The sequence below is a fragment of the Aptenodytes patagonicus genome, chromosome 10 (assembly GCF_965638725.1).
Source record: "Aptenodytes patagonicus chromosome 10, bAptPat1.pri.cur, whole genome shotgun sequence".
NCBI classification, from domain to species: domain Eukaryota; kingdom Metazoa; phylum Chordata; class Aves; order Sphenisciformes; family Spheniscidae; genus Aptenodytes; species Aptenodytes patagonicus.
In genome coordinates, this window is record NC_134958.1 from 22,056,841 (window position 1) to 22,080,794 (window position 23,954).

At 58.8% G+C, this 23,954-nt stretch overlaps 1 protein-coding gene across 1 annotated transcript in view; it reads left to right on the top strand.

The window, feature by feature from the left end:
• The first annotated feature begins 14,041 nt into the window (after nt 1-14,041).
• Nucleotides 14,042-23,954, top strand: part of CSPG4 (chondroitin sulfate proteoglycan 4) — a 29,509-nt gene continuing 19,596 nt past the window's right edge. The window contains exon 1 of the mRNA XM_076348488.1: nt 14,042-14,126. Coding sequence (XP_076204603.1) covers nt 14,042-14,126 — 85 coding nt within the window. The remainder of the gene's footprint in view (nt 14,127-23,954) is intronic.

Here is a 23,954-nt window from a genome sequence, read left to right on the forward strand (position 1 = left end):
ACATGACTTGTAATTTGAGGCAGAGGTGAGAGCCTACCACCCAAGGGACAGAAAATAACCAGCCTCCGCACGCTTCTGCTCCCAGCCCTCCTCCTCACTCTTGGTGATGCTCATGTTTCCAACCTGGGCACCAAAACCTCGGGCTGGGTTCCCTGGGCAGACACCACCTTCAGCCCCACGTCCTTGCACCCAGCACCCTGGACACAGTGGGAGGGAAAAGCAGAGGCTGGGAAAGCACCCGGGTGAGGAGGAGCAAGAGATGTGGGGCACAGGGTCTGCAGGCAGGAGATGCTGGCAGCGAGCAGGGCAGAGGGGTGAGCTCGGGGAGCATGCTGGGCCACAGCAGCCAGCCCCAGCCCAGAGCGGCTGCACGGGGAAGCCATTTCGGAGCAGCTTCTGCAAAGAAAGAGGCTGGGTGGTGCATTCAGGAGTGCCATCTGCTGGCACCCGGCCCTGCTCCCCACCAAGATCCCCCCAAAACCAGCCAGGGTGCAGATCCCCCAGAGCAGGGGCAGATCCCCTCTGCAGGGACTCAGGCAGCCTCGGACCCCACCGCACCCCAGAAACCAGCCTGCCCAGCTGCAGGCAGGCTCCAGTCCCCACCCCTTGCCACTTCAGCTCCCACAGCTCCACTTCAACTAATCTCTCCACAAAAATCAGTTGCCTTTTCAGATCCACGCCCGGGCTCTCTCAGCCGCGCTCTCCAGCTAAGCAGCTTGCAGGAACGCTGCTCCCCAAATTAAGCTGTCTCTCCCTGCCCAACCCAGCCCCCCAACCACCCCAGCTCCCAAGGCAGGGGCTGCCCATGCCGGCACTGGGCGATGATGCTTGCACACACCGCCTGATTTGCCGGCGCTCAGGTGAGCGAGGCTGAAACAAGAGGAGAAATAATGCCGGCAATTAGCCTTGACATTTCCCGGGCCAAAACGAGGGGGAGGCAGAGGAGTGGGAAACAAGTCACAGACACTAGATCTCAGCACCAGGCAAATCCAATTAAGCATCCCAAATCTCATTCTTTTAAAAAAAGAAAATCCATCAATTGTACTGGAGAACACAATGGTTTTGCAGGTCTGCGGATGGGTGCCGGCCATCCCAGCGCCTGAGGATTTGCTTTGTCCCCTCGAGCCCCCCACGAGGGATCACCCAGGCCGGGAGAGACAAGGAGGGGACACAGAGCCCACGGGGCAGCAAGGAGGAAGGAGCCGGCCGCGTTGGCACACGTGCCTTTGTTTCACAAACAGAGGAGGAGATAATAGCCACGCTGCGATCCTGCAAACTTTCATTACCACATCAGCATCGCCAGCAATGCTCTCTTCACAGCTCGGATGATAATTGGGAGATTCCTCCACATTTGCTCATGGAGCAGCACACGGAGCTCCCCAGCTTTTTGGCTGGGGGGTGGTTTCATTATCATTTCCTATATGTTAGCTTTAAATCCCCAATAATCCCGCACAACTGGAGCCCATTCCAAGTGAGCAGCAAAACCCAATTTAGGATCCTATTCTCTCCGGCTGTGTAACCAGAGCCTACTTCATGCAGGCACAAAAATCCAATTCAGCTTCTTTGCCTCTCAACAGCTGCCCCCGTGAGACTTGCCCAGATGAAAAAAACCCACAAAAGCCAGATTCAGAGGTGAGCCGAGCCAACCCGAGCAGGCTGGCACCCGGGGGAGCCGGCTGCGGGGCTGCAGGCAGAGCTGCTCCCGCATCCCTGCCCCGCTCTCAGAGCTCTTGCAGGGTGTTTTCAGCAGGCGGGTCCTCTCTCACCCCATGACCCAGCTCCACTCGCCGCCCATCCCTGCGCCTGGCTCTGCAGGCTGCTCCGTACCCGATTCCACCACAGCCCAGGCAAGGATACACCAGCACGACACATGTCAGCACTTAGGAGCTTTCTAATAGCCGGAGCCACTAACAGCATGTAATTAGCTTGCACAGCGCTCGGGCCAGTGGCTGGGACATCTCCCAGAGGAGCTGCTGTCATCGGGAGCCAGGACAGCCCTTGGCTCCGGGGGGGGGGGGGGGGGGGGAGCAGGGGGCTCCTAACACCACAGACACCCCAGTCCACGCTGTCCTGGGCAGCATCTGCCAGGGAAGCCTTTCAGCGTGGCTCTGCTGTAATTTCACGGAGCTAAGTACAGATCAATATCCAGCTCTTGGCTTTTTCCAGCCATTACCTCCCTTTCACACCGATTCGCTGTCACAGCGGGTAGCGCGGGTCCGGCATGTTGTGAGTGAGGGTGAGGAGGGTCAGGGAGCCTTGCACACCCTCAAAGCCCCCCGGTGAGCCGGCAGCCCCCAGACCTCTCCCAGGATTGTATGTGACTTTCAAATCGTACTTCACTAGCTGCAAAATACTGTACTCTGCGTGCAAGGTCTAGAAATAAATAGTCCTGGCTGGCTCTGAGCAGACCCCCTGCCTGCCCCTGCCATGCCCTGGGTGGTGCCCCCAAACCCTGCCCCGCGTCTCAGGGTACAGCCGCAGCATCCCCTTGCCCTGAGGCTTTGGGAAAACCATTGTCCAAAAAGGATGACAGTTTCCAGCCACCCCATACCAGCAACCATCTCCCTGGACACTTTCCAGGTAACGCTTCCCCCCCTTAATGCCCATTCCCAAGGCAGCTTAGTCCTCCCAGTGCTTCTCCCCCATTCTTATTTAATTCTCATTAATCCCTATTAACCACACAGCATTCAGAAGTCACTCCGGCACAGGCTATTTAAAGAAAATTCCCCCAATTTAGCAACTTACCCTGGCTTCCCCTGCGTGAGCGCCAGCCCTCCTGCCAGAGGATGCCGCTGCAGGGCTCCTGCCCCCTGCGCCCCAGAGCCACACTAGGAAATCAGGAGCAGGGGGTCCATGACAGCACCCGTGAAACCAGAGCTCACATTTGCCTTGGGCAGGACACATTGAGCTTTAAGCATGTTTAAATTCCCAGTCCCCTGAATCCCCCTCTTGGGCTTCTGGACTGGCTTTCAGCTACTTTCTTGCTAGAGCTGGTAGGAAAGGGTTTTGTCTCCCAAAAGGACTTGGTGTCCTCATGGGGCTGTGATGCAAGGATACAGAGATGACCAGGAAGGGCTGCGAGGAGAGGGTGGGAGTCAAACCCATCACACCAGGAAACACCATGTGGATTTGGTCATTGGGGCTTTTCATTTTTTGTCTTTAAGATGTTGTACTGCAAACTCACATTTCCCAGGCAAGAAGTCTTTCAGACCAACTCTCCCCCATTTTGTCCACTTATAAATCACCAAAATGGGACATTCCTGAGCATTTCTGAACATCTGCTTTCAAACTGGGGAGATTTATCGAGTCTGACCTTCCACACAAGCACTTTCCATTTGACAAAGGGGCAGTTTCCAACAAAAAAGCCCCCAAGGCTACTCCAAAAATCCATCCTCATCCTCACAGCTGAGACCCAGCCTGCTCTCTCCTCTTTTCAACATCACTGCCAGCCGGCTCATCCTTTCCTTCTCCTGCCTTACTCTTCCTCCTCCAATTTGTGTTCCTCCTCTGTGGCTAATCCCCCCAGGGTCTGGGCTGGATGGGGACCATCTGCGTCCAGCAGAAGACCCGATTTCTTGGTCCTCTCTCCACACGCATCCTGGCAGCCTTGGCTTATGCAGGAAAGTCTTCTGGGATGCGCCTGGCCCCTTCAGCAAGCTAGAAAAGAAAAATAACGATTACCTGTGCAAGAATTAAATTTGATGTGTCTCCCTAACAGCATGTGGAATGAGGAAGATCAGTAAGGATGGGGAATTTTCATCTGTTTAAAGAAACAGCATAGGGAAGGGGATGCATGATTGCGTGCATTGCAGCAGGGCTGCGGGAAGCAGGTACAGCTCCAGAACTGGGGGCTCTGCTGGGGGTAGGAGAGGATGGGGACCATGCAGGGGGAGGCAGACCCATGGGTGCAAGGTCAGCTGGAGAGAGCAAGTAGGAGTAGGGAGGATGAGGGACATTGGCTGGAGAAGGCTGAGGAGGTGATGGAGGGGCTGAAGTCAGCACGTGCCTCAGGGATGGGGGCTCTTCTCTCATCCAGAACATTTTCCCCCCCCATTTCCTTCTCCAACCAGTCAATGTCTTCCCTGGCTTTGCTCTTTTTAAAAAATATTGTCTCTTTTCTATCATCTCTATTTCCCTCTCCATCCCGCTCCACCCCCAATCAGACCCAAGAAGCCCAGGCGTACGCCCGAGTGCGCTCGGCAAGGGGTTTCACCAAGCAGCAGCAGCAACGCACCGAGTGGAAACACACAACAGAGGCTGGGTTTTTTTCAGGGAAATGGCTCTATTTGTGCCGTGTCAGCAGCTGACAGTTTTCCTGGGGCTCGGCAGCGCTGCCGGAGCTGCCGGTGGGCAGCAGGATCCCAGCGGGAGGCAAGCCTGACCCTGGGCTGCCAAGCTGCCACTCTCCCTGACATTTTTTATATTAGTCTTATTATCCCCGGCTCTGTAACGCACCCACCACCCGCTGCCTGCTGAACCACTTCTCTCCAGCGCATTACATCCTTCCCATCAGGGGTCTGAGTTTACTATGGCTATATTCCTCACGGCTGCTTTTCCCCCCCCCCCCCCCCCCCGCCCAGTGGGGAGCTACGAGGGAACAGGGGCACAAGAGGCACCTTCTGAAAATTGCTGCCATCATTGCAGCACCTACCCATGACCAGAGAGCAGCTCTTCCACATCTCATGAGCATCACCTGCACTGACACCACTGGTTTCAGCAAGGCTCCACGCACACTTGCTGGATGCTTCAGTCCCTCCAGCTCCTGTGTCTCCCCATGCACAGCACATCTTTGGTTTCACCAGTATTTGAAGCTTGAAGAGGCTCTAGGTGTCTCAGGAGTATTTTTCATGGGTAAATAGACCCTTTTACCTCCATGTCAATGGCTCAGCTCCAGCCCTGGGTCAATAGAGACAGAAAGTCGTTGCCGACTGATGAATGCCTGCCAGGGAAATAAGGCATTGGTCTCAGTCTAGTTATGAGGAGACAGATGTCCACATCACAGCCACTCCTGTTGCAACCATGGCCAACCAGCAGCCTCCACCAAGGGGAGAAGATTTCCTTGCCATGAAGAAAAATCCAAGTGCCCACAGGCGTGAGTACTTCTGGGAGCATCTTCTCCACTGCCTCATGCCTTCAACAGGACAAAGCCAGCAGCTGGTTTCCTTCAAGTCAGTGCTGCAGTCCCACCAGCACAACATGACCAGGATCCTCCACATCACCAGTTTCTGCTGGGATTCAACCCTGGCTAGGGCAGAGGGTGTTCAGAGAAGCCCTGGCTGGTTTGGGGAGAAACTTATCTCCAGGATCATCTCCCTGCCTTTTTCCACAGATGCTATATTCATGGAAAAAGTGCCCAAACCCACTGAAACACGGCCTTGGTACGAAATCAGAAATATTCAGATTTCAAGGTTTGCAGTGACATTTCCAGCTCTCACATTTAGATGTTTAAGAAGCCTGATGGTGAGCATGTGCTGGGCTTCACAGTTGATAGTCGTCCTTCATTTCTGCCATCTAGAAACTGGTGTGCATCTTTGTAGACGAATATAGCTCACGGAAACTCCAACACGTCACCCTCCAGAAGGAAAAGACGGTGGTCTGAGCAGAAACAAGCCTGTGACCATCTCCCTCTTGTGTTAGTTGAGTGCAGCCACCAAAGAGCCCCCAGATGCTACTGAAGATGCAGTTGCTGCCCCTAAAGTCCCAGTTTTGACCCTGGATGTACAGGGCCTCCTTACTGCAGGACTTGGGTCCCTCTAGCACTGGTCCACGTGTCTTCTGTGGGCACTGCACTGGAGACAAGGAGGAGGTGATGGAAAGAAGCCAGGAGAGAAGCCAGCAGGTCATGGGCAAGGTGGGGATGGTGGCACAGAGGGGAAAAGGATGGAAACACAAGCATGTCCTTGAGAAGCCACCACAGCCAGCCTTGCTTCGTGGAGCCCAGGGAGGAGACAGCCCCACTCTGCCACACAGCCGGGGAGACAGATCCTGCCAGAAATAAGGCCCTCATTACTATGGTGATTAACATTGCCTTGCACAAGCGATCGCGTGCTACAAGACGGCTGTGACAGCAGTGGGCAAGCAGACAGACAAGAGACAACATCAATGGCCCCAGCCGCCCCGATGGGGACAGTGCAGAAGACACCTCCGGCAGCACCCCTCCTCCAGCCTGACACAGCTCAGAGGGTCCAGCTGACAGGCAGGTTTAATTGAATGTTTCTCCCTTTACGTTTCCCTTTCCAGCAAATAAAACCAGAGTAAGATAAAAATATATGATGCTTAAAGGGGACACTGCCAAGGAATTTTTATCGGTTTTAATTTGCGTTTTACTCTTCGTTTGTTTGTGGCACTGCCTCTCCATGGCTGCAAAATAACGTTCCCCCCCCCCCCCCCCGTGAGTTTTGTCATGTTTCCAGCTGGCAACTCTTGATGGAGGCCCCTCATCCCATCACTGTCCCCTGTGCAAAGCACCGAGGCCAGCTCGGCTGCTCCTGTGCATGCAGAGCGAGGTGCAGGTAACCCCTGCAAATTGCAACGGGGTGATGTGGTTTGTCCCACTCTTGTGATTATTATGGCAAGACCGAAGGCTTAATTTATACCCCGGCTCCCAGAATTAACAGCTGGAAGGAGAGTATTAGCTTTTGGTTAAAAGCTGGGGATTTGTAGCCCCAGTGCTTGAGAGATCCCAGCTACTCTGCCCCATAAATTTTGACAGAATTGATTGCTCTCAGCCCCATCACGACCCAAAGGTGGAAACCCCAGGCAGTGGTTTCCTGCTGGGTTTCCTTCTCAGGACAAACTAATGCCAAGCTAGAAATAGTCTAGAAATGTCCACAACCTTTACCTACACCACCAGGACAAGCCCAATTTCCCTCCTCCCTGCCCAGCCCCTGCGATAAATTACTGTGCCAGCAAAGTGACATCTTTCTAATCTGCTCCAAGACAGATGGGTCCTGCTGCGGGGAGAGAAATCCCCCGGTGAAGCCTGACCGGGAGGGGAAACCACAGCACCAGGAGCTGGGGTGATGGGAGGGGGGTGTCATTGCATCTTCCTCTGCTTATTTATTCCCACCCACCCCATTAAAGCTTTGGGGCTTCAGGGTTTGTGTGAAGGAAGGAAAAGAAAAGGGTGTGCGAGCAATTGGGTCCCTGGTCAGGTGTCATCTCCACCATGACCCTGGCTAGAGACCAAGGTGTCCCCCATGGGACACTGTCCAGCAGAAGGGTTTGGGGTGTGCTCACCCTCCCACATCTCCCCTAAAGCAGCCACGAGCATCTTACCCTGCCAGCTCAGTGCACCCAGAGAAACCACCACCTTTCCAGGTAAAGAAGCCACCTCCATGTTTCTCCGAGAAGCTGGATGGAGAGAGACAGCTCCTGGTGCCTCTCACATCACAAGCTCGGCGAGCACCAGGTGAAGCAGCAGCCAGGGCTTTCCAGAGTCGAGGCACAAAAGGCTTCACGCTGCTGCTGTTTCGGTGTGTGCCCCTGGCAGCCTGCAAACACGTGCTTAGGAGGGAAGGTCGCTGCAGGTAAACAACTGCCCACTCTGTTTTGGTGACACCAGAGACAGACAACAAGGGGCCAAGCAGCAGGAAGGCTGTTTGGGAAGAAAACCAGCACATGATAGCAAAAATAGGGATTTGGATGGACATGGAAGGCTCATATCTCTCCTTTTTAACTGGTCTCCCTTGGGGGAAGCTGCTACGACTGCCTGCAAGGTGGAGGAGCCACAAGGGCACCTGCATCAAGAGCAGAGACAGGAGGGACCCCAAGGGCTCTGGGGCTGCTTGTCACCCTCCCCTGGGAGTCACAGGACATCTCACCCCTCACTGGGATGCTGTCCTGGCTGGGGTGAGCTGCCAGGGACATGCCCTCCGTTACCAGGCCACCTCCCCCCTTTTCCCTATGGCTCAGCCCTACACCCCAATGCAAACGTGCTCATCCCCCCCTCCCCAGGCACATGTCCCACCTCCAGCCATCACCAGTAGCCAGAAACTACTGGAAGACCAGCCCAGGCAAACCCTCAGCACACGGGGACCCCCAAACCTCCGATTTCCTTCCCGGCTGAAGCAGAGGTGGGCTGGAGCCCAGGCAGCCCCCCCGCTTGCTCAAGAGAGGCACCAGGAGCCCTGGGCTTACAAGGACCCTCTCTAGAGGGGGCTGTATCTGCCAGAGCTGTTCCCAAAGCCCTCCCCACTTCCCGGGGGGGTGGTTGCTGCAGGGCATTAGCCAGGCAGCACCGGGGGGGGGGGGGGGGGGGCTCCAGGCCCTACATTCACACTAGCCTGGAGGGAAGACCCCTCCCAAATCAGCACGGGTGCCAGACCAGGAGCAGGGGGGGATCAGCCCCCAGGGTCCCCACCTCTGCTTAGCCCCAAGAGGGCCGAGGGCACCGCCCGGCAGCAGAGCCCTGCGTGCCCCCAGCCCGTCCTTAAACCCCTCGGAGCAAGGGCAGCCCTCGGAGCGCTCCTCTCCCGGGGAGGCGAAGGGTGCGAGCATCCCCGGCCCGGCGGTGGGGGCTCGGCCCCGGCCGCCCCCGCCCCGGGAGCACCCAGCCCCGGTGCTCGGGGCCGGCGAGCGCGGTGCGCTGGTGCCATCTCCTGGGCTGCCGCCGCCGGTAGCGGCTCCCCGGGCCCTGCCCGCACTCCTGCCTGCTGCAGGGCCGGGCAAACCCCCGCGGGACCGGGACAGCGCGAACACATGCCGGACGTCGTCCCTAGCCGAGCCGGGCTGCTCCAGCCTTCCTCCCTCACTGGCGCTGCCGGCATCTTCCTCATCCCCCCCACCCTGCCCTGAAGCTCACCCTGCTCCCAGCACCAGCCAGGCAGAGCCCTGCCAGCCCAAACTACTCCAGGCCGGAGCCTGCCACGGTCTTGGGCCGGTTTTAGCAGGCTTTAGGTCTAGCTGGTGCTTGGTGAGAAAGAGCATTTCTTCAAGCAGGCGCTATCACCAGCCAGCAGCCCTGAGTCCGAGCCCAGCTCTGTCACAGCCCAGTTAGACCCTGAGACCTTGCTGGACACCCAAAACCAGCCTGAGCAGCCAGCACAGCTCACCACGGCTCCCCTAGATGCTCCAAGGGCTTGCTGCAGCCCTCCCCGTGCCCTCGGAGGGTTCCCCACTCACACAGTGGGGGACTCACTCCTTGAAAATACATCAGTCAATATTTATCTAGTGTTAAAAGCTGGTTCCTCTATCTAACAAGCCCTGGAGAAGCCAGTGAGCCTGCTGGCTCCAAATCACAGCTCAGTTCCTCTTCCAAAACACCCTAAATCCAGGCTAAAAATAAATGGGCTTTATTGATTTCCTTTTTTAAACTAACGCTGGGGAGTGATGTGTTCAGTGCTCAAGGAAGAGCAAATGGTATTAGTCACAGGGAAGCACAGTCACAGCACTCTGAACCCCCCAGGGGTGCAAATAAAGCCCATCTCACACCAAGCCCCTTGCACAAGACCTGGAGAAAGCAGCAGGAGAGCTGCGGGTCTGGCCCATGGGAGTTATCCCATGGTCCAGCATGGCTGCAAGCCCCCAGCACAGAGGCAGCCCCCCAGCACTGCCTAGGGTCACCCCAGCAGATTGCTTTTGGGGACTTAAACCCCCATCCCCGTGCAGAGGCTGCATGCGATGTGCCCAGGTGGGAACACCCCAAAGAAGCACAAAGTCAACAGAGAGGAGAAGTTTGCTCACTGTGCTGCAGACACATCCTGATCCCCATCCTGGTCCTCAGAGGGCAAGTCACTGCAGGAGAGGGGAGCTCCTGTGCTGGGCAAAGCAGACAGCCAGGTAAGGGATGCAGCCCCCCAGCCCGGGGGCACCGGAGCCGGCTGCTCGGCCAGGGCAGGCAGGGCTGAGGGCAGCAGGCAGGGGCCCATCCCACACTGCCCAAGGCAGGCAGGGCCAGCAACAGCAGCCAGCACCAGCCCAGTGCAACAACACATCCCTGGTGAAGAGGAGCAAGGGCTGAAGGCACCTGAGCTTAAATACAGCCTGGTGGGGGGGGGCAGAGGGGGTGGGTGAGAGCCCAGATGGGACTTATCAGGGCAATTAGCACTCAGGGCCCCGAAACTCTGTGAAGAGCTGTTTGTCTCCTTAAATTAACAGCATCACAAGTCTCTGCCAGACAAAGACTGTTTTGTTGGTGGTTGCAAAGAGACAAGAGAAAGTCTTGGGAGGACACGGGGCTGCGCTTCTCCTGCCTAATGCAGCAGGCAGCAGCCCCAACTCCCTGCAGCATCCTCTTCCTCTTCCAGCTCGTTCCCTCACTCTGAGACGGGGCATGCTGGACGTACCGAACAAACTCAGTGACGCCCCTCTCTACTCCCCTGGGGGAGCCCGACCACAGAGATATTGCACATCTGCCCAGCTGTTTCGAACCACAGTCACAAGGTTCACATCACCTTCTCCCTGAGCAAGTAGAGAGAAAACCTCCCCGAGGTGACCACTGTCTGCACGGCACGTACGTGTCGAGGCAGGAGCAGGCTCCAGCCCGCCTGAAACAGCGCCCGGCTGATGTCCTGCTCCTGGGGGAATGGGCACATGGCCAAGGCTGGGGACCCGCCACCCCAGGACAGATCCGCCCGGCACCTCCAACCGGGGCACTGCTTTGGCCAGGTCGGATCCAAAGGCTTTGCTTTGTTTCCTATTAAAATCCCTTTAGCGCTTGGGAAGGCAGATGCTGAGAAGCTAAATCCCAGCAGCATTCATGAATGCGCTCCCTTCTGCCAGCACCGGATGGGATATTCCTTCCAGACGCTCGCGGCGCACTCCAAGCACGTTTGCTGTTCTCTTCCCTCAAATGGACTCGCTTCCCCAGCTGCAGCCCCTCACAGCCATCGGGAACCCCCATCCTTGCTCCACGAGCAGCTGACCCCCTCCTCTGCCGGCGGTGGGTGGCAGGGTGGAAGCCCGGGGCCAGTGTGAAGCCCAGCCAGGGCGTGGGACATTGCGTCGGGGGGAAAAGCCAAGCACAGAAGCTGAGCTCTGCTTATTAAAGGGTGCATGGGATGTCCCTTCCCCGCAGGCGAAGGCCAGCACCCCGCTGCTCTCAATCGCTTGAGTCTCAAACAGAGCAAGCAGTGGGGTTGGAAGGGCTTTCCGGGGATTTATCTCATCCTGGGTTATTCGCACAGAGTCTGTGGGACACGGGAGACAGCAAAAGGCAGCCCGTGAAATAGATGCCACGGACAGCTTTGCCTGCGCCAAGCAAACGGGGCACATTGCTATCCAGGGAAAGGGCTCCCGCCTTGGCCAGCCCACGCTGTGCTCGGATGCAGCGGGTGAAGCGGGGCTCCCACGAGAGACGGGGTGGCCGAGAGGTGCCCGGCAGCCCTCCGCACCCCCCTCCACACCGGCTACCCTGGAAACACATCCTAAATAAAAGCTGTGCTTGGATAAATAAATGCGTCCGGAGGCCGGTGGGCCAGCCAGCACTGAGAGGAGGCAGGGGAGCAGCCCTGCACCCAGAAGGACGGAGACCGCGGCCACCTCAAACACCAGCCCACCAGGCTGCAGGGGAAGGAGAGAATTTAACTTCTCTTTTTTTTCCCCCAGCCCTCCTCAAAGCACCCCCTGGCAGGCTCCCCGAGCCCGCAGCCCCCTGCCCACCCCGGCAGATGGGTTTCCCCGCGGTGGGCACTCACCAAAGGGCGAGGGCAGCTCCCTGCTGCCTGCAAATGGAGGTGGGGGCACCCAGGCATCGGCTCCCTGCACCGGCAGTGGGCAAGCCCCGGTTGGAGCTGCCTTTGGGGGGGGAAGCATGCAGGTCCCTCCCCAGCAGCACCGGTGCCAGGGCGGGTTTCGGTACAGAACCAGGCTGCCAGCCCTGTCCGAGCGCCTGGAGAGCAAAGGCACCGCTCCACGCCGGCTCTGCCCCTCTGCCGCTCGGCCAGATGTTGGCTCGGAAAGGGAAAAACAAATCCCCAGCTGCCGCCAGGGCCTGGCTGAGGGATAGCAAATGTGCTGGCCAGATGCAGGGCACGGGGCTGTGCTCGGGGGCTCCGGCGAGGGGGGTGGCCGAAGCAGCCTGCGGGAGGAGCGCCTGGGCTGCCGGAGGGACTTGGTGGGGACAGTTCTCTGGATAAAACATGAGGTTTCAACCAGAGGTTGTAATTTCCTTATTGGAGGGGGAAAAAAAAAAAAAGAAGAAAAAAAGCAGTGAAGGTTTTACTCTGTCCTCGCTGTGGCCAGGTTTGTCTCTGATATTTTCCCACCAGCCTCCTCCCGTTCAGTGCCAGGTGACACTGAAGCCGGCCGGCGTGGCCAGCAAGCGGCAATCCCTGCTGCCGCAGGCGGGTGTCCTGCTGCTGGAGCAGGGAAAACCCCACCTGCAGAGGTAGGAGTGGGCCAGCGAGCATCCCCGAGGTGGAGGATGCTCAGCGTGCTTGGAGCCGTCTTCTCCTTGCTCAAGCCGTGGTTGCTGCCCTTGCCTGAGGCCGATGTTCTCCTGGCAAGCGGTGGCTCATCCCTGGTGCCGCAGGGAGCAGAGCAAGCCTGGGGACAGGGAGCCAGGAGCAAAGCCAGGGATGCTTGCTGGTGGTCCTGGTGGGTTGGAGGTGGTCCTGGTGCATCCTTCCAGAGAGGGGAGTGGGACCTCCTGTGCCAAGTGGGCAGGAGAGGAGTGGATGCGTTCAGCCTGCCTGTTACCCGTGAATAATGATGGAGACAGTCGAGACCGAACATCCACCTGAAGGGCCAAGCCCTGCACGCCTCTATCCCTCAGTCAGCCCTTAACAAGGCAAAGAGAGGGGGACCGCTGAGGACACACAGAAAGCAAAGCAATGCAGAGGTCCTCAGTAGACCTCGAGATAAAGAGCAGGAAAGGGAATACTTGGCAAAATTGAATCTGTACAAATCAGCAAGTCTGGATAATACGTAACCCCCAGACTAAATAGAATTAGCTAATGAACTTACCGAGCCCCTGACAATTACTCATAAAAAGTTACTGAGAAAACTGCACATCCCAGGTTTATTTAATGTCTTTATTAATGATCTGAAAGCAAGAGTAAACAACAAATTAATTATGTTTGCAGATGACTGTAAGCTGGAAGGTGTTGCAAACACTGCCAAAGACAGTAAAGTCACACCAAGGGCCCTAAAGAGGTTAGAAAAAAAACCAGCAGGAAACAAGCTGCACATAATCCATCAGTGAAACAGAGCGCAGGGGAAAAAGGACCTGAAATATAGACATCCAAGAGGAAGGAGGGGTGTGCTGCACAAGATCCAAGCAGGAGGCTGGGAGCAGGTTTGGAGGGGGATGGAGAGATGGGAGATGAGCTACACCGTGAGCAAGGAGAGCCCCAAAACTTGCCGGGGCTCTGCGGGGCGAGGAGGGGGAACCAGGCTGGGTGGGATGCTGCGTCTCCGAAAGGTTGTGACCTTGTCCTTAACACGTGTGGCATTGGCTTTGCACCGGGGGGAGAAGCTGGAAAGCTCCTTTCCCAGTGCCACGCTAGCACGGTTGGACCATTATGAACCCCGAGGGCTGAGGATCATCCCGATTGCCTTTAGTCCTGCTGAAAGAGGTGCAAACTTTGGATAGCTGCTTTGGCAGGCAGCAGGGAAGGCGGCATGGCGGCAGGCAGGCCGGCTCGCCAAGGGATACAGCCAGGGATGAGTAACAGGCTTTGGGACCAGGAGTTGGTTTTGCTCCCCCAAAAATGCCTGGTGCCGGGGAAAACCACGGATGCCTCCCTCCGCCCGGAGCAGGCGGTGCCTCCGGAGCCACCCATCGCACCCCACGTCGGGCTCCTTCCCCCGTCAGCGGTGGCGGTCGCTCCTCCCTCGCCTCGCCCCGGTGGGAACAAGGGCTCTTTGAGCGGCGGGTGGGCGGCAGGCGGGCGGGGGCCTCTAGCCCTTTAAGAGACAAAATTGACTTTGTAATCTGAGCGAATTCCTCCTTTCTGACAGGCGGGAGAAGTTACGGGTCCCTCCCTCGCTCCGTTTTATTAAATATAGTAGTAGCAGCAGCCCTCGCCTGGCAGCAAGCGCCGGCGGAGGCTGTGCCGTGCCCGGAGCCCAAGCCACTGCTCCAGCCCCGGGGGACACCATGGGTGCCCGAGGTGGCATTGCCACACTGCTGCTGCTGCTGGCCTGCCAGCCGCTGCCCCTCTGCGCGGGACCCCCGGCCGGAGGTAAGCCCCGTCCCGCCAGCCCACCCGCGGGATGGAGCGGTGAGAAACTCGGGGGGATAAGGCTCGGCTTTGGGTGCGCGGGGTGGTCTGGGAGGGATGGGGACCCAACGGGGAGCGGTGTGGGCACCCATGGGTGCAGGCTGTCCCTCCCCGAGTTGCGGGGGGGGCCTGTCGCCAAGCCAGCAGGAGCATGGAGAGGCAGCCGCCTGTTTTCGGGCAGGGTGTTTGGGCCAGGTTGCCCTGCAGGGAAAGCCGAGGGAGGGAGCGGGGCTGCTCGCCCACCGTGGCTCTCAGGGTGCTGCGTGCCCCGGCTGGGTCTGATGCTTTCCCCAGCGGCACGCGCAAACGTGGTGCTGGGTGGGATGGGGCTCGCTCCCTGCGTGCATGCAGGAGCCGCAGGGCTTTTGTCTGCGCCATGGGCAGCCCATAGGAGAAAGGCACCTTCCCGCTCTGCCAAAGCCCTGCGCCATGGGGACGGAGCACGGGCACGTCCCGCAACCCCAGTAGGGACAGCCAGACCTCCCTGCCTATGTTTGGCCTTGCCACAGTAGCTGCCTGTGAGAGCAGCTCCTCTCATCTGAGGAACGGGGGCTTGGACGGTGCCGGTGGGAAGGACGGAGCTGGGCAGCATTTGCCAGTGTGTGTGTCACCTCCCGGCTCTGCTCCGTCTGTCTGTCCGTCCCGTGCGCCTGGGGTGGCTGGGTGCATGGGGCGAGGGGCTTGCCTCTCCTGCCAGCACAGCCCCAGAGGGGTGCAGGATCACCCCTCGGGTGATGGGGCATCAGGGTCTGTCCGGGGCTGAGGGTCTCCCCCAGGAGAAGGAGCCACGGTGCCGCAGGACAGGCTGGCCCCAGGCAGCAGGGAGGGCAGGGAATGCTGGCTGCTGCACAGGGACAGAGCTGGGCAGAGGGGTTATTGCAGGGCACGGGCTGGGCGGGGAGCAGAGCGGGTGATTTATATCCAGTTTTCCCCAAGAAGTGGCCAGGTTTGACCACACGGCTCTTGGCATGGCAGGGTTCTCTGCCTCAGCATCCCAACTGCCATGCCGCAGCCCCGCTCCCACCCTGCGCCTCCTCCCTGTGCCTTCTGCCTCCTGCTCCCTCCCTTGCTCCGGGACACGTGTACCTGCGGTGGTCCAAGCCTCAGCAGGCTCTGCGGGGTCTGGACACGGGTCTTATCCTGCTCAGGACAGGTCTGCGCCTTAGCCCGACCCTCCAAGCTGTGCTCAGGGTCTAACCGACCGTTTGCACTGGGTCAGTGGCATCCACAGCTTCAGAAGTGGAGGGGATTTAAAAAGCACTTTTTTTTCCTAACTCACCCCCAAAATAATATAACATCTCACCGAGCAGTTTCTGTTCCCCAACCCTCCCCCTGGGCACCAGGGCTCCAACCAGCGATGGGGCAGGACCTTGCTTTGTCCAAGCAGTTTGCAAAGGAATTATTGACCACCTCTGGTCTTTTGCTCCCCAATCATCTTCTGCGTCCGAGCCTGTGTCGGTGTGAGGAGGAGGACAATCCCAGAGCCCAGCCCTGTGGCCCTCAGCACCTGCAAGATCCCTGAAGGTCCCTTGTTGTGCCCATTGCCTCCCCAGCAAGCAGGTGGCCTCCAGGGACACGCTCCTCTCCTTCCCTCCCGCCTTGTTCCTTCTTTTTTTACCATGCACCAAAATATGACGATGCCTGGCAAGCTGAGTGGAAAAAAATCCCTTTTGTTAATGAACAAAGTGGTCTTCTTCCTTCCAGCCCTGACCTTTCCGTCCCGGGCAGGGATTTCACCATGTGGAGCCGTTGCCCACTCGGGTGTCCAGGATGGCTCCCGGGGCTGCCCTGGCACTCCCGAGCTCTTTCATGGTGAATGGGCTGGAGCAACCCCAAAAACCAGCACGTGGCTTTCACTGGCACCTGCCAACCCCCCCCAGATTCCCCCCAGGGCACAGCTCCAGGGATCAATGGGCATCTGCCTGGCACGGACCCTCGGGGCTGGGAAAGGAAAGGGGTTTTACACCCATTTTCTGATGCTGGGGTCTATTTCTGTGCCCGGCTGAAGCAGATGTGCCAGCCACGACGCCGGGTCTGGGCACCGGCTTCCCCCGAGCCCCATCCCCTTGGGAGCATCCCTGCTGAGACCACCAGCGCCGGTGCCAGGCGTTCCCACGGGCTGCCTGCCCTGGGACATCCCTCCATCCCCATCAGGGAGAGCCACACCAGCCATCAGCAGCGTGCCGGGCACGGGGCTGGGGCAGGCTCGTTTTTAGGGGCGAAGCCTGTGTTTTGCGTTGCTTCCAAGCCCAGGTTCAGAGGCCTGGGCATTCTGCCCAGCCCGAAATGGAAAGAGTCACCGTGCACATCAACAAACACAAGATTATATCAAAAAGAAAAAACACTCATAAAACTTGTCCTCTTAACATCTGAGTGTGAAGCTTCAGTAAACTGTTTTTAGACAGCCTGGCTCTCCTCCGGTTCCCAGTGAGGTCACCCGCAGGCTGAGCTCCCCCTTCCCCCAAAACCTTCTCGCTGGGGGGTTGTAATGAGGAGGGGTGCGTGGTGAAGAAGGAATTGCATGCGTAGGGTCCCTATGAGCAGCATTCACCCCGAGCTTCCAGCAAGGGGGTGCCAAAAATGCGACCCCCAAGTCTCAGGTGGACCCCTAGCAGCGGTGTTGGGGGTCCCAGGTAGGCGAGAGTGACCCCAGCTTGTCCATGGTTGCCCCGTGCAGAGTACCTGCCCATGGGCAGGGAACGGCGCCTGCCCCGGGGTACCCGGCCAGGACCCCTCCTGCCTTATCCGGGGTTATCGGCTCTAGGGAGCTGCCTCGGCTATTCCTCTCCTCCACTTTTGGAAATCCGACCAATTTATTCAAACTTTCTTTTTTGTGAATGCGCCACATGTTTTGAGGTCATAGTTGCAAGCAGCTGGAAAAGTTTCCAGCTGATGGGAAAGAACAGGAAAAAGGCTGAAAAGGGGGGAGACTGCAAACTGGTATCGTGGGAATCGGGGAGGAATATTCTCGTCTCACTCTTATATTTAGCAACAGAGGGCTGCGGGCAAATATATAATAAGCGCATTCCTCCAAGATCACAGGACAGGGTTAAGCTCACCCGGAGGAACTAACGTCAGGTTGAAGGCTGGACAGTAACAGAACTTCAGAGGCAGTAGGCTAATGTCTGTGTGCCTAAATAAAGCTCAAAGCACAGACTGTTCACAACAGGCGTTGGCTCAGCCCAGCCTCAGCTCCCAGGGGCTGCTCCCTCAGCCCTTTCCAGGTGCCGGGAGGAGCCGGGCTCCAGATCGTCTCCTTTTTGGGAATCCAGCCTCCCCGAGCGTTAGCATCACCCCCAGCCTTCAGCCGGGAAAGTCCTAGAAACCCCCCGGCTCGTATTTGTACACTCCCTGGGCCTTGCCTAGGCATCCCAGGCCATGTCCACGTGCCCAAGTCACCCCAGCAGGTACAAGGCAGGTCCGCATGCGGCGCAGCCCGATTTGCAACCAGCCCCTTCACCACCCCGTATCTCCAAACCTCTTGGAGACACGGAGCGAGGAGGCTGCCCATCAGAGACCCCTCATTCCCAAACCAGTCCTTCCCCGAGCCATCTCCATCGTGCCCATGCTTGGTTGCACATTGCCATGCTGCACGTGGATGGGATGGCCCGTAGTTTTTCTAGGGTAAACGTAACAGAAAAACGGAGGTCAAGAGAGATGTGTTATGATCTTTCTCCCTGAGCTGCTGCGGTGGGAGTGGACATGCCTGCATGATGCTCATTTTACTTGTGAAGTTTGCAAATGGACCCGAGGCTTTCTGTTAATGTGCCACAACGAGAGGACCCACTTTGCCCTGTTGCAAAGCCACGGGCTGCTTTGCAAAGCAGAGCCCAGAGTCAGGGCAGCTCTGGATTCTGCAAAGCTGGGCTTGAAACCAGAGGAGCGGGACTGCCGCAGCTCTTCCCGACCCCGGGATTGGGAAGATGCAGGTTTGCCACCCGGTTTGTCGCTCGTTAGCTGTCGCTCATCCTCAGGACAGACCAAATAGGGCCTCCGAGCATCCTCTTGCCAACCAGCAGCGAGGTGGGGTGAAAGATGTTTGTGCCCCGTGCCCTGGATCCAAGAGGGTGATAAATTCCCATTTTCCATCCTTCCTCCCCGGGTGTGTCGCCTGCGCCAGTTGGGCATCACTCCGTGCAATACCTCTGGGAGCTGCCCTGCGCCCAACGGCTGCTCTTGGCTGCCTGACAGCCGGACAGACAGACAGTAGCAGACAGAAAGCATCCTGGCGAAAGGAGGGCGCTGCCAAAAATTGATGGGAGCGGAGCAAGTCACGGGGCAAACAGCACGGTTTGGAGGTGGCCGGTCCCATCACGTGCCTCCAAGCCAAGGAGGGAGAAAAGCAACATTCATCCATCACCATGACTCACTGGCTGTTCAAGGAGCCTTCCTGGGCTGTGAGTCAGCTTGGGATGGCCCCTGTGAACCCCTGCTGCTTCTTTTGCCCAAATCTTGGCTTTCTGGTGGTTCTTCTTCCTCCCTGCTGCAGGCGGGCAGGGGGAAGGTGGGCGAGGGAGGGGGGGTTTGGGGTCAGAGCCCCCGGCTGCTTGCGGTGCCACCCCCAGGCGTGTTAATGGATGCTCCCCATCTGTTATCATGCCGTAAGCCCCCCCGGTGCTCCCCAGTGCACAGGCAGAAAGCGAGGGGGGGTCAGGAGGAATTTCCCTTTCCCTTACCCAGCCTCTGGCTGGGCTTCAGCCGGGCTTCGAGGTTTTTGTGCATTCCATCCCACAGAAATTTCTGGGCCCACCGGGGTCACTTCCTCTGGGAGCCGGGGAGGAGAGGGGGACGTTTTGGCCTGAGGTAGATGTGGCTGAGAAAAGCCTCCTGTCCTGCCCCGCAGCCCTGGGAGGGGATATGCGCGCCCGCTTCCACACCCCCACAGCCCTACACGGCCAGCTATACGTCCCCCCGTGCTAGAAATAGAGCAGGCATTTATTTTCTCTATAAACATCACCCCGCCGCTTGTTTCTCATAGATGGAAAAGCCAGGGGGATAACAGGGCTGAGGAGGAGGAGGCAGGGTGGGGAGGGGGACCTCCGAAAGCATGGGGAGAGGAGAGGAGAGGAGAGGAGAGGAGAGGAGAGGAGAGGAGAGGAGAGGAGAGGAGAGGAGAGGAGAGGAGAGGAGAGGAGAGGAGAGGAGAGGAGAGGAGAGGAGAGGAGAGGAGAGAAAAGAGAAGAGAAGAGAAGAGAAGAGAAGAGAAGAGAAGAGAAGAGAAGAGAAGAGAAGAGAAGAGAAGAGAAGAGAAGAGAAGAGAAGAGAAGAGAAGAGAAGAGAAGAGAAGAGAAGAGAAGAGAAGAGAAGAGAAGAGAAGAGAAGAAAGAGAAGAGATGAGATTTCGGCTCTACGAAGGGGAAAAAAAGAAAATATTTTCTTTGCAGTTAGAACTCCAAGGCAGACAATTTAACACGTCAACCCCAGATGAGCAAAAAATATCCTCTCTTTCCCCTTCCATGCTGCAAACACCCCTCCCTGTCCATGGAGACACTTTCCTCTGCCCCTCGCAGCACCCAGCATCACTGAAAGCCCATCCCGGCCATGGTCCTTGTAGCCCTGCAGGGCACAGGGCGCTGCGGGTGCTGCGGGTGCTGCCCTGCCAGTATGGCTATGGCCAGATCGCCCTGAGCTGCACATTTTAAAAGCTCCTTCCCTGCCCGTGGATGCTGAAATTAAAGCCGGCAGGTAGCTCCTGGCAGAGCTTCAGCATCTCCCTCCGTGCTCCGGGCTGTGCGCTCTTCTCATGCCCGTCCTTCCCCTCCTCGCCCCGACTTTGGCCGATAACCCCCCCCCATCTTGGCACTACAAGAGCCGTTTGACACAAGCGAGGCTGGGAAACGTCTGAGCCCGGGCGGCTGGAGACGGGCCCCTCTCCAGCGGCAGCCGTGCTGTTTGTTGACAGCAGGCGAGGATCTCTCCGGTAACGTCCAGCCGTTCCAGGGATGCCTGTGAGCATCCCCTGGCCGGGCTCTGCCGCTCCCCATGCCGGCTCCCAGGAAGGCTCCTTCCCTCTGCCAGGGCTGGGGACCGGCTTGGGAACGGGCACCGGCTCTGTCGTGTGGGCAGGGATGGGATTTGGGGATCTGCAGGTGGGATGTGCGCCTTGGGTGCCCCGCTCCCCCGTAACCCAGCCTCCAGCCCAGGCTTTCCCCAAGGTTCCCCTGCTCCTCCGGTGCTGGGCTGGCTGGGATTGTCCCCTCTTATGCCACCGTGTGCCCCCCTGCAGCTCTGCAAGCTCTTCCCTCGCCGGGTGGGAAGCAGACGGCATGGAGCCGGGGTAGGGAAAGCTGTGGGAGCGGGGGCCAGGATGTGCAGGGTGGAGCTGGAAAACCTGCCAGCCAGAGAGAGAGGGAGACGGCTTGGGAGAAAGAAAAAGAAAGAAGGGGAAAAAAATAGAACAAAACCCGACTTGGGATGGTTTGGAAACCACGTCCTCTGGGGCTGATACAGTATTTCCAGGCCAACTTCTCCTGGCAGCGGGAGCCTGAGTGAGCCTGAGTCACGCTGCAGGGGACAGCACAAAAGCCCCATTGAGCCTCCTGCTTCCCCAAATCCTTCCACTTTCTCCCCCTGCTTCGCTTCCCAGGGCAAAAACTCCAACCACCACTTCCAGCGCAGGCTTATTCCTTAAGTCCCTCCGGAGTTGTTTAGCCACATGTCATTAAAAGCTCTCCATCCCTGCTCCCACTCGCGTCAGGCTTTGGGGGTGCTCGCCCTGGGGATGCATCCCCCCAGCTCTTCCTGAGAGCACCGTGACCTCTGCAAGGGGGAGGCAGCCGATGTGCGGCCGGGGCCGCGGCAGTGCCAGCTATCAGCTTCTTGCCCTCGCCTCCGCGGCTCTGCATCTGGCCGAGCAGGAGAGCGCAGGAAATACCATCAGCTTTAGGGCTGCTTGAATCATCGTAAAACCACGTTGGATGAGCGAGGGCTGGAGCTCCGGAGCTCCAGCCAAGCCTCCTGGACCCCTCTTTACAGCCTCCAACTACAGCAGCTCCTTCATGCTGCTTCACAGGGATGGGGGAGGCAGGCAGGAGCAGGCACACGTGTTGGGCAGGGGGTCGAGGGCTGGCAGGACATGGGATGATATAGCAAGCCCCCCTCCCAGGCAGCACAGAATTAGCAGGGGGCATGTTTTTCCCTGACTCCAAAGTCTGTGGGCTGCAAAAAGGCATTTTTTTTTCCTGAAGCTATCAGGCAGGAGCCAGGGGAAGGCGAGCGGGAGAGCAGCTGGCAGGGGAACGGGGAGAGGAACTGAATTAATAAACACAGGCGGACGTTTTCAAAGCGGTGCAGTGCAGCCAGAGGTAGGGGCGGATGATCTGCTTTGGGAGGCAGGGGCCAGCGGGACGGAATGGGGGCAAAGCAGAGCACCCCGGCCCAGGGGCCCTCCTCCCGTGCCCGAAACAAGGGTGATGGCTACTTCTGGCAAGCGCTTGGCTCTCGGCAGCCCCGAGGAGGGTGATCGTCCGTGGCTTTGCTGGCGGTTTCCCGGGCGCTGCTTTCCAGCAATCTCTGCTGGCCGGCACTCCTGGAAAGCGCCGGCCCCGGGGAGCCCCGCTGCGAGGGAGGGCCAGGTGGAGGGTGGGAGGCGAGAACCGGAGCTCTCATTCCCATTGCCAGGGTTTGAAAAGCACGCACAGCCCTGGCTCGGGGTGTGGGAGCTGCAACCGCCGGCCGGTGTCGCGGAGGATAAAACCTGGGAGTGGGGATAAAGAGAAAAAGCCCTCCTCCGTGGCAGAGGCTATCACGATAGGGATGGATCCGTGCTGATGCCACCCCACCCCATAAATCTTGAGGCTGAACCCCAGGAGCAGGAGAGCAGGGAGAGGCCTTTCCCAGGGCAGGGGCTGTTTGCTGGGCTGGCTCTGCTCCGTCCCAAATGCCTGAGCCTATCCTGGAGGCAGCCCCGTGCTGCCTGCGGAGGAGGGTCCTGCCGGCACGAGGGGTACCGTGGGACATCCCCGAGGTCCCCGCCGGGCTCGGATGCCATCGCTGCATCCCAAGACCGGCTCACGTGTGACCCGTCTCCATTGCACTGGGATTTCCTCGCTGTGGAGACCCAGACGGGTGCTCAGCCCTCCTGCTGCACCCAGGCACCCGCTCAGGTCTCTGGGCATCCCTGAAAGCAGCGGCCCCCCAGTCCCCCACCCGGCACCCCCTCCTCCCAGCAAAGACCCAGCCAAACCCGAGGGCTGCTCTGCAGCGGCTGTGTTTGCCTTAGCCTGCTTCGCAAGCTGCTCATTTCCTTCCCCGGCCATAAATAAAACCACGCCGTAAACCGAAGGGAATGTGTAACATAATGAAGCCTTTCTCAGAAAGCCCATCAGATCCCTTCCTCCCCCGACCCTTCTGCCTCGTGCGGGGACAGGGGCACAGCCCAGCCCTGCCACCGCCCAGAATGCAGCCGGGGCACGGGGGGCTGCGGGTCCCATCGGGCATCGCAGAGCCAGGCTTGGGATTAGGGAGGCTGAAGTCCGGGGCCACCCACGATGGAGGCAGGAGAGCTGGTCCTGCCCACCCTGCCTGCGCTGGGAGCGGGGACCGGAGCTCATGCACATGCTGCGGGGGGACCAGGAGGGGTTCAAGCTGCCGAGCAGCATCCCCAGGGCTGGGCGGCTGCCCCCGGGCCCCTCTGGTGTTTGCATCCCCCCGAGCCCCTCCGGTGTTTGCACCCCCCAGCCCCTCCAGTGTTTGCACAGTGGATGGGTGCAGCGCAGCGCGGCTGGTGACGGGCGAGCTCACTACCTTATAAAGTCACTAAAATAAAAAAAACAAGCCCAAACAACTCAGAGGGCCTCGAAAAAAGCTCCTGATGCTGCAGAGGAGGAATGCACCAAGCTGGCCGCGGGGCACGCCCGGCAGCACCCCATGCCAGTGATGAGGGCTCAGCAGCACCAGGCACGCCACTGACACAGCGGCTGCTTGTTGGCATCGGCCGGCGGGCGGGAAGGAGGACAGCCGGCAGGCTGGGCTGCAGCGGCAGCCGCACAAGCCCGGGGCTGTTCGGGCAACAAGGAGCCTTCACTCCCCAACTGTTTTTCCACCGTCAGAAAACCGGTGTGGCCAGGGCGGGAAGCGGCTGCAAACACAGAGAGCCTTTCAGGGGCGCGTGTGTGTGTGCATGGGGCTCTCCTGGCACCCGCTCCGGTAATTAAAGAGCTGCTTTAATGAATTCCAGTACCCTCCCTGCAAACACACAGGGGCCACCAGCCCTGGCCCCCACCTGCCCCCCACCGCAGCCTGAATGAAGCCTTGTTGAGCGGCCAGCCCCTCCCCGGCACCGTGCCCCATCTCCCCAGGCAGGGTTCGCTCTGCTCCTTCCTCTTCGGCCTCAGCGTCCTCCTCCGGGCAGAGCAATGGGAGTCCCTGCAGCCCCTTGGGGACTCATTTGTGTCCCCCACGCACCGATGCACCTCCTCATGAACACCTCAAAATGCATCCAGCTGTCCCACGGGCAGGGCTGGGGATGCCCCAAGCTGGGGTAGGAGCTTGCGGGCGGGGAAGGCATCCATCCGCCAGCTCACATTTCCCCCTGCACACCCAGGAGACATCTCCCCGCTCCAAAAAAACATCGCGTCCAGCGCCGGTTCACTCCGCAAACCCTCGTGCTGAGCTTTGCGAGCGCTTTCCCTTGCCTGGGCTGGGAGTTGGCTCCTCCATCCTCCTACGTGCTGGGGAGGAGGTGGGAGAAGTTTGTGTGCCGAGATGTTAAAACATGGAGAGCCCAAACCGGCCCCACTGAGCCCCAGAGCACTCCGGGAGCCCCCCTGCTCGGAGCCCCCCGGGCAG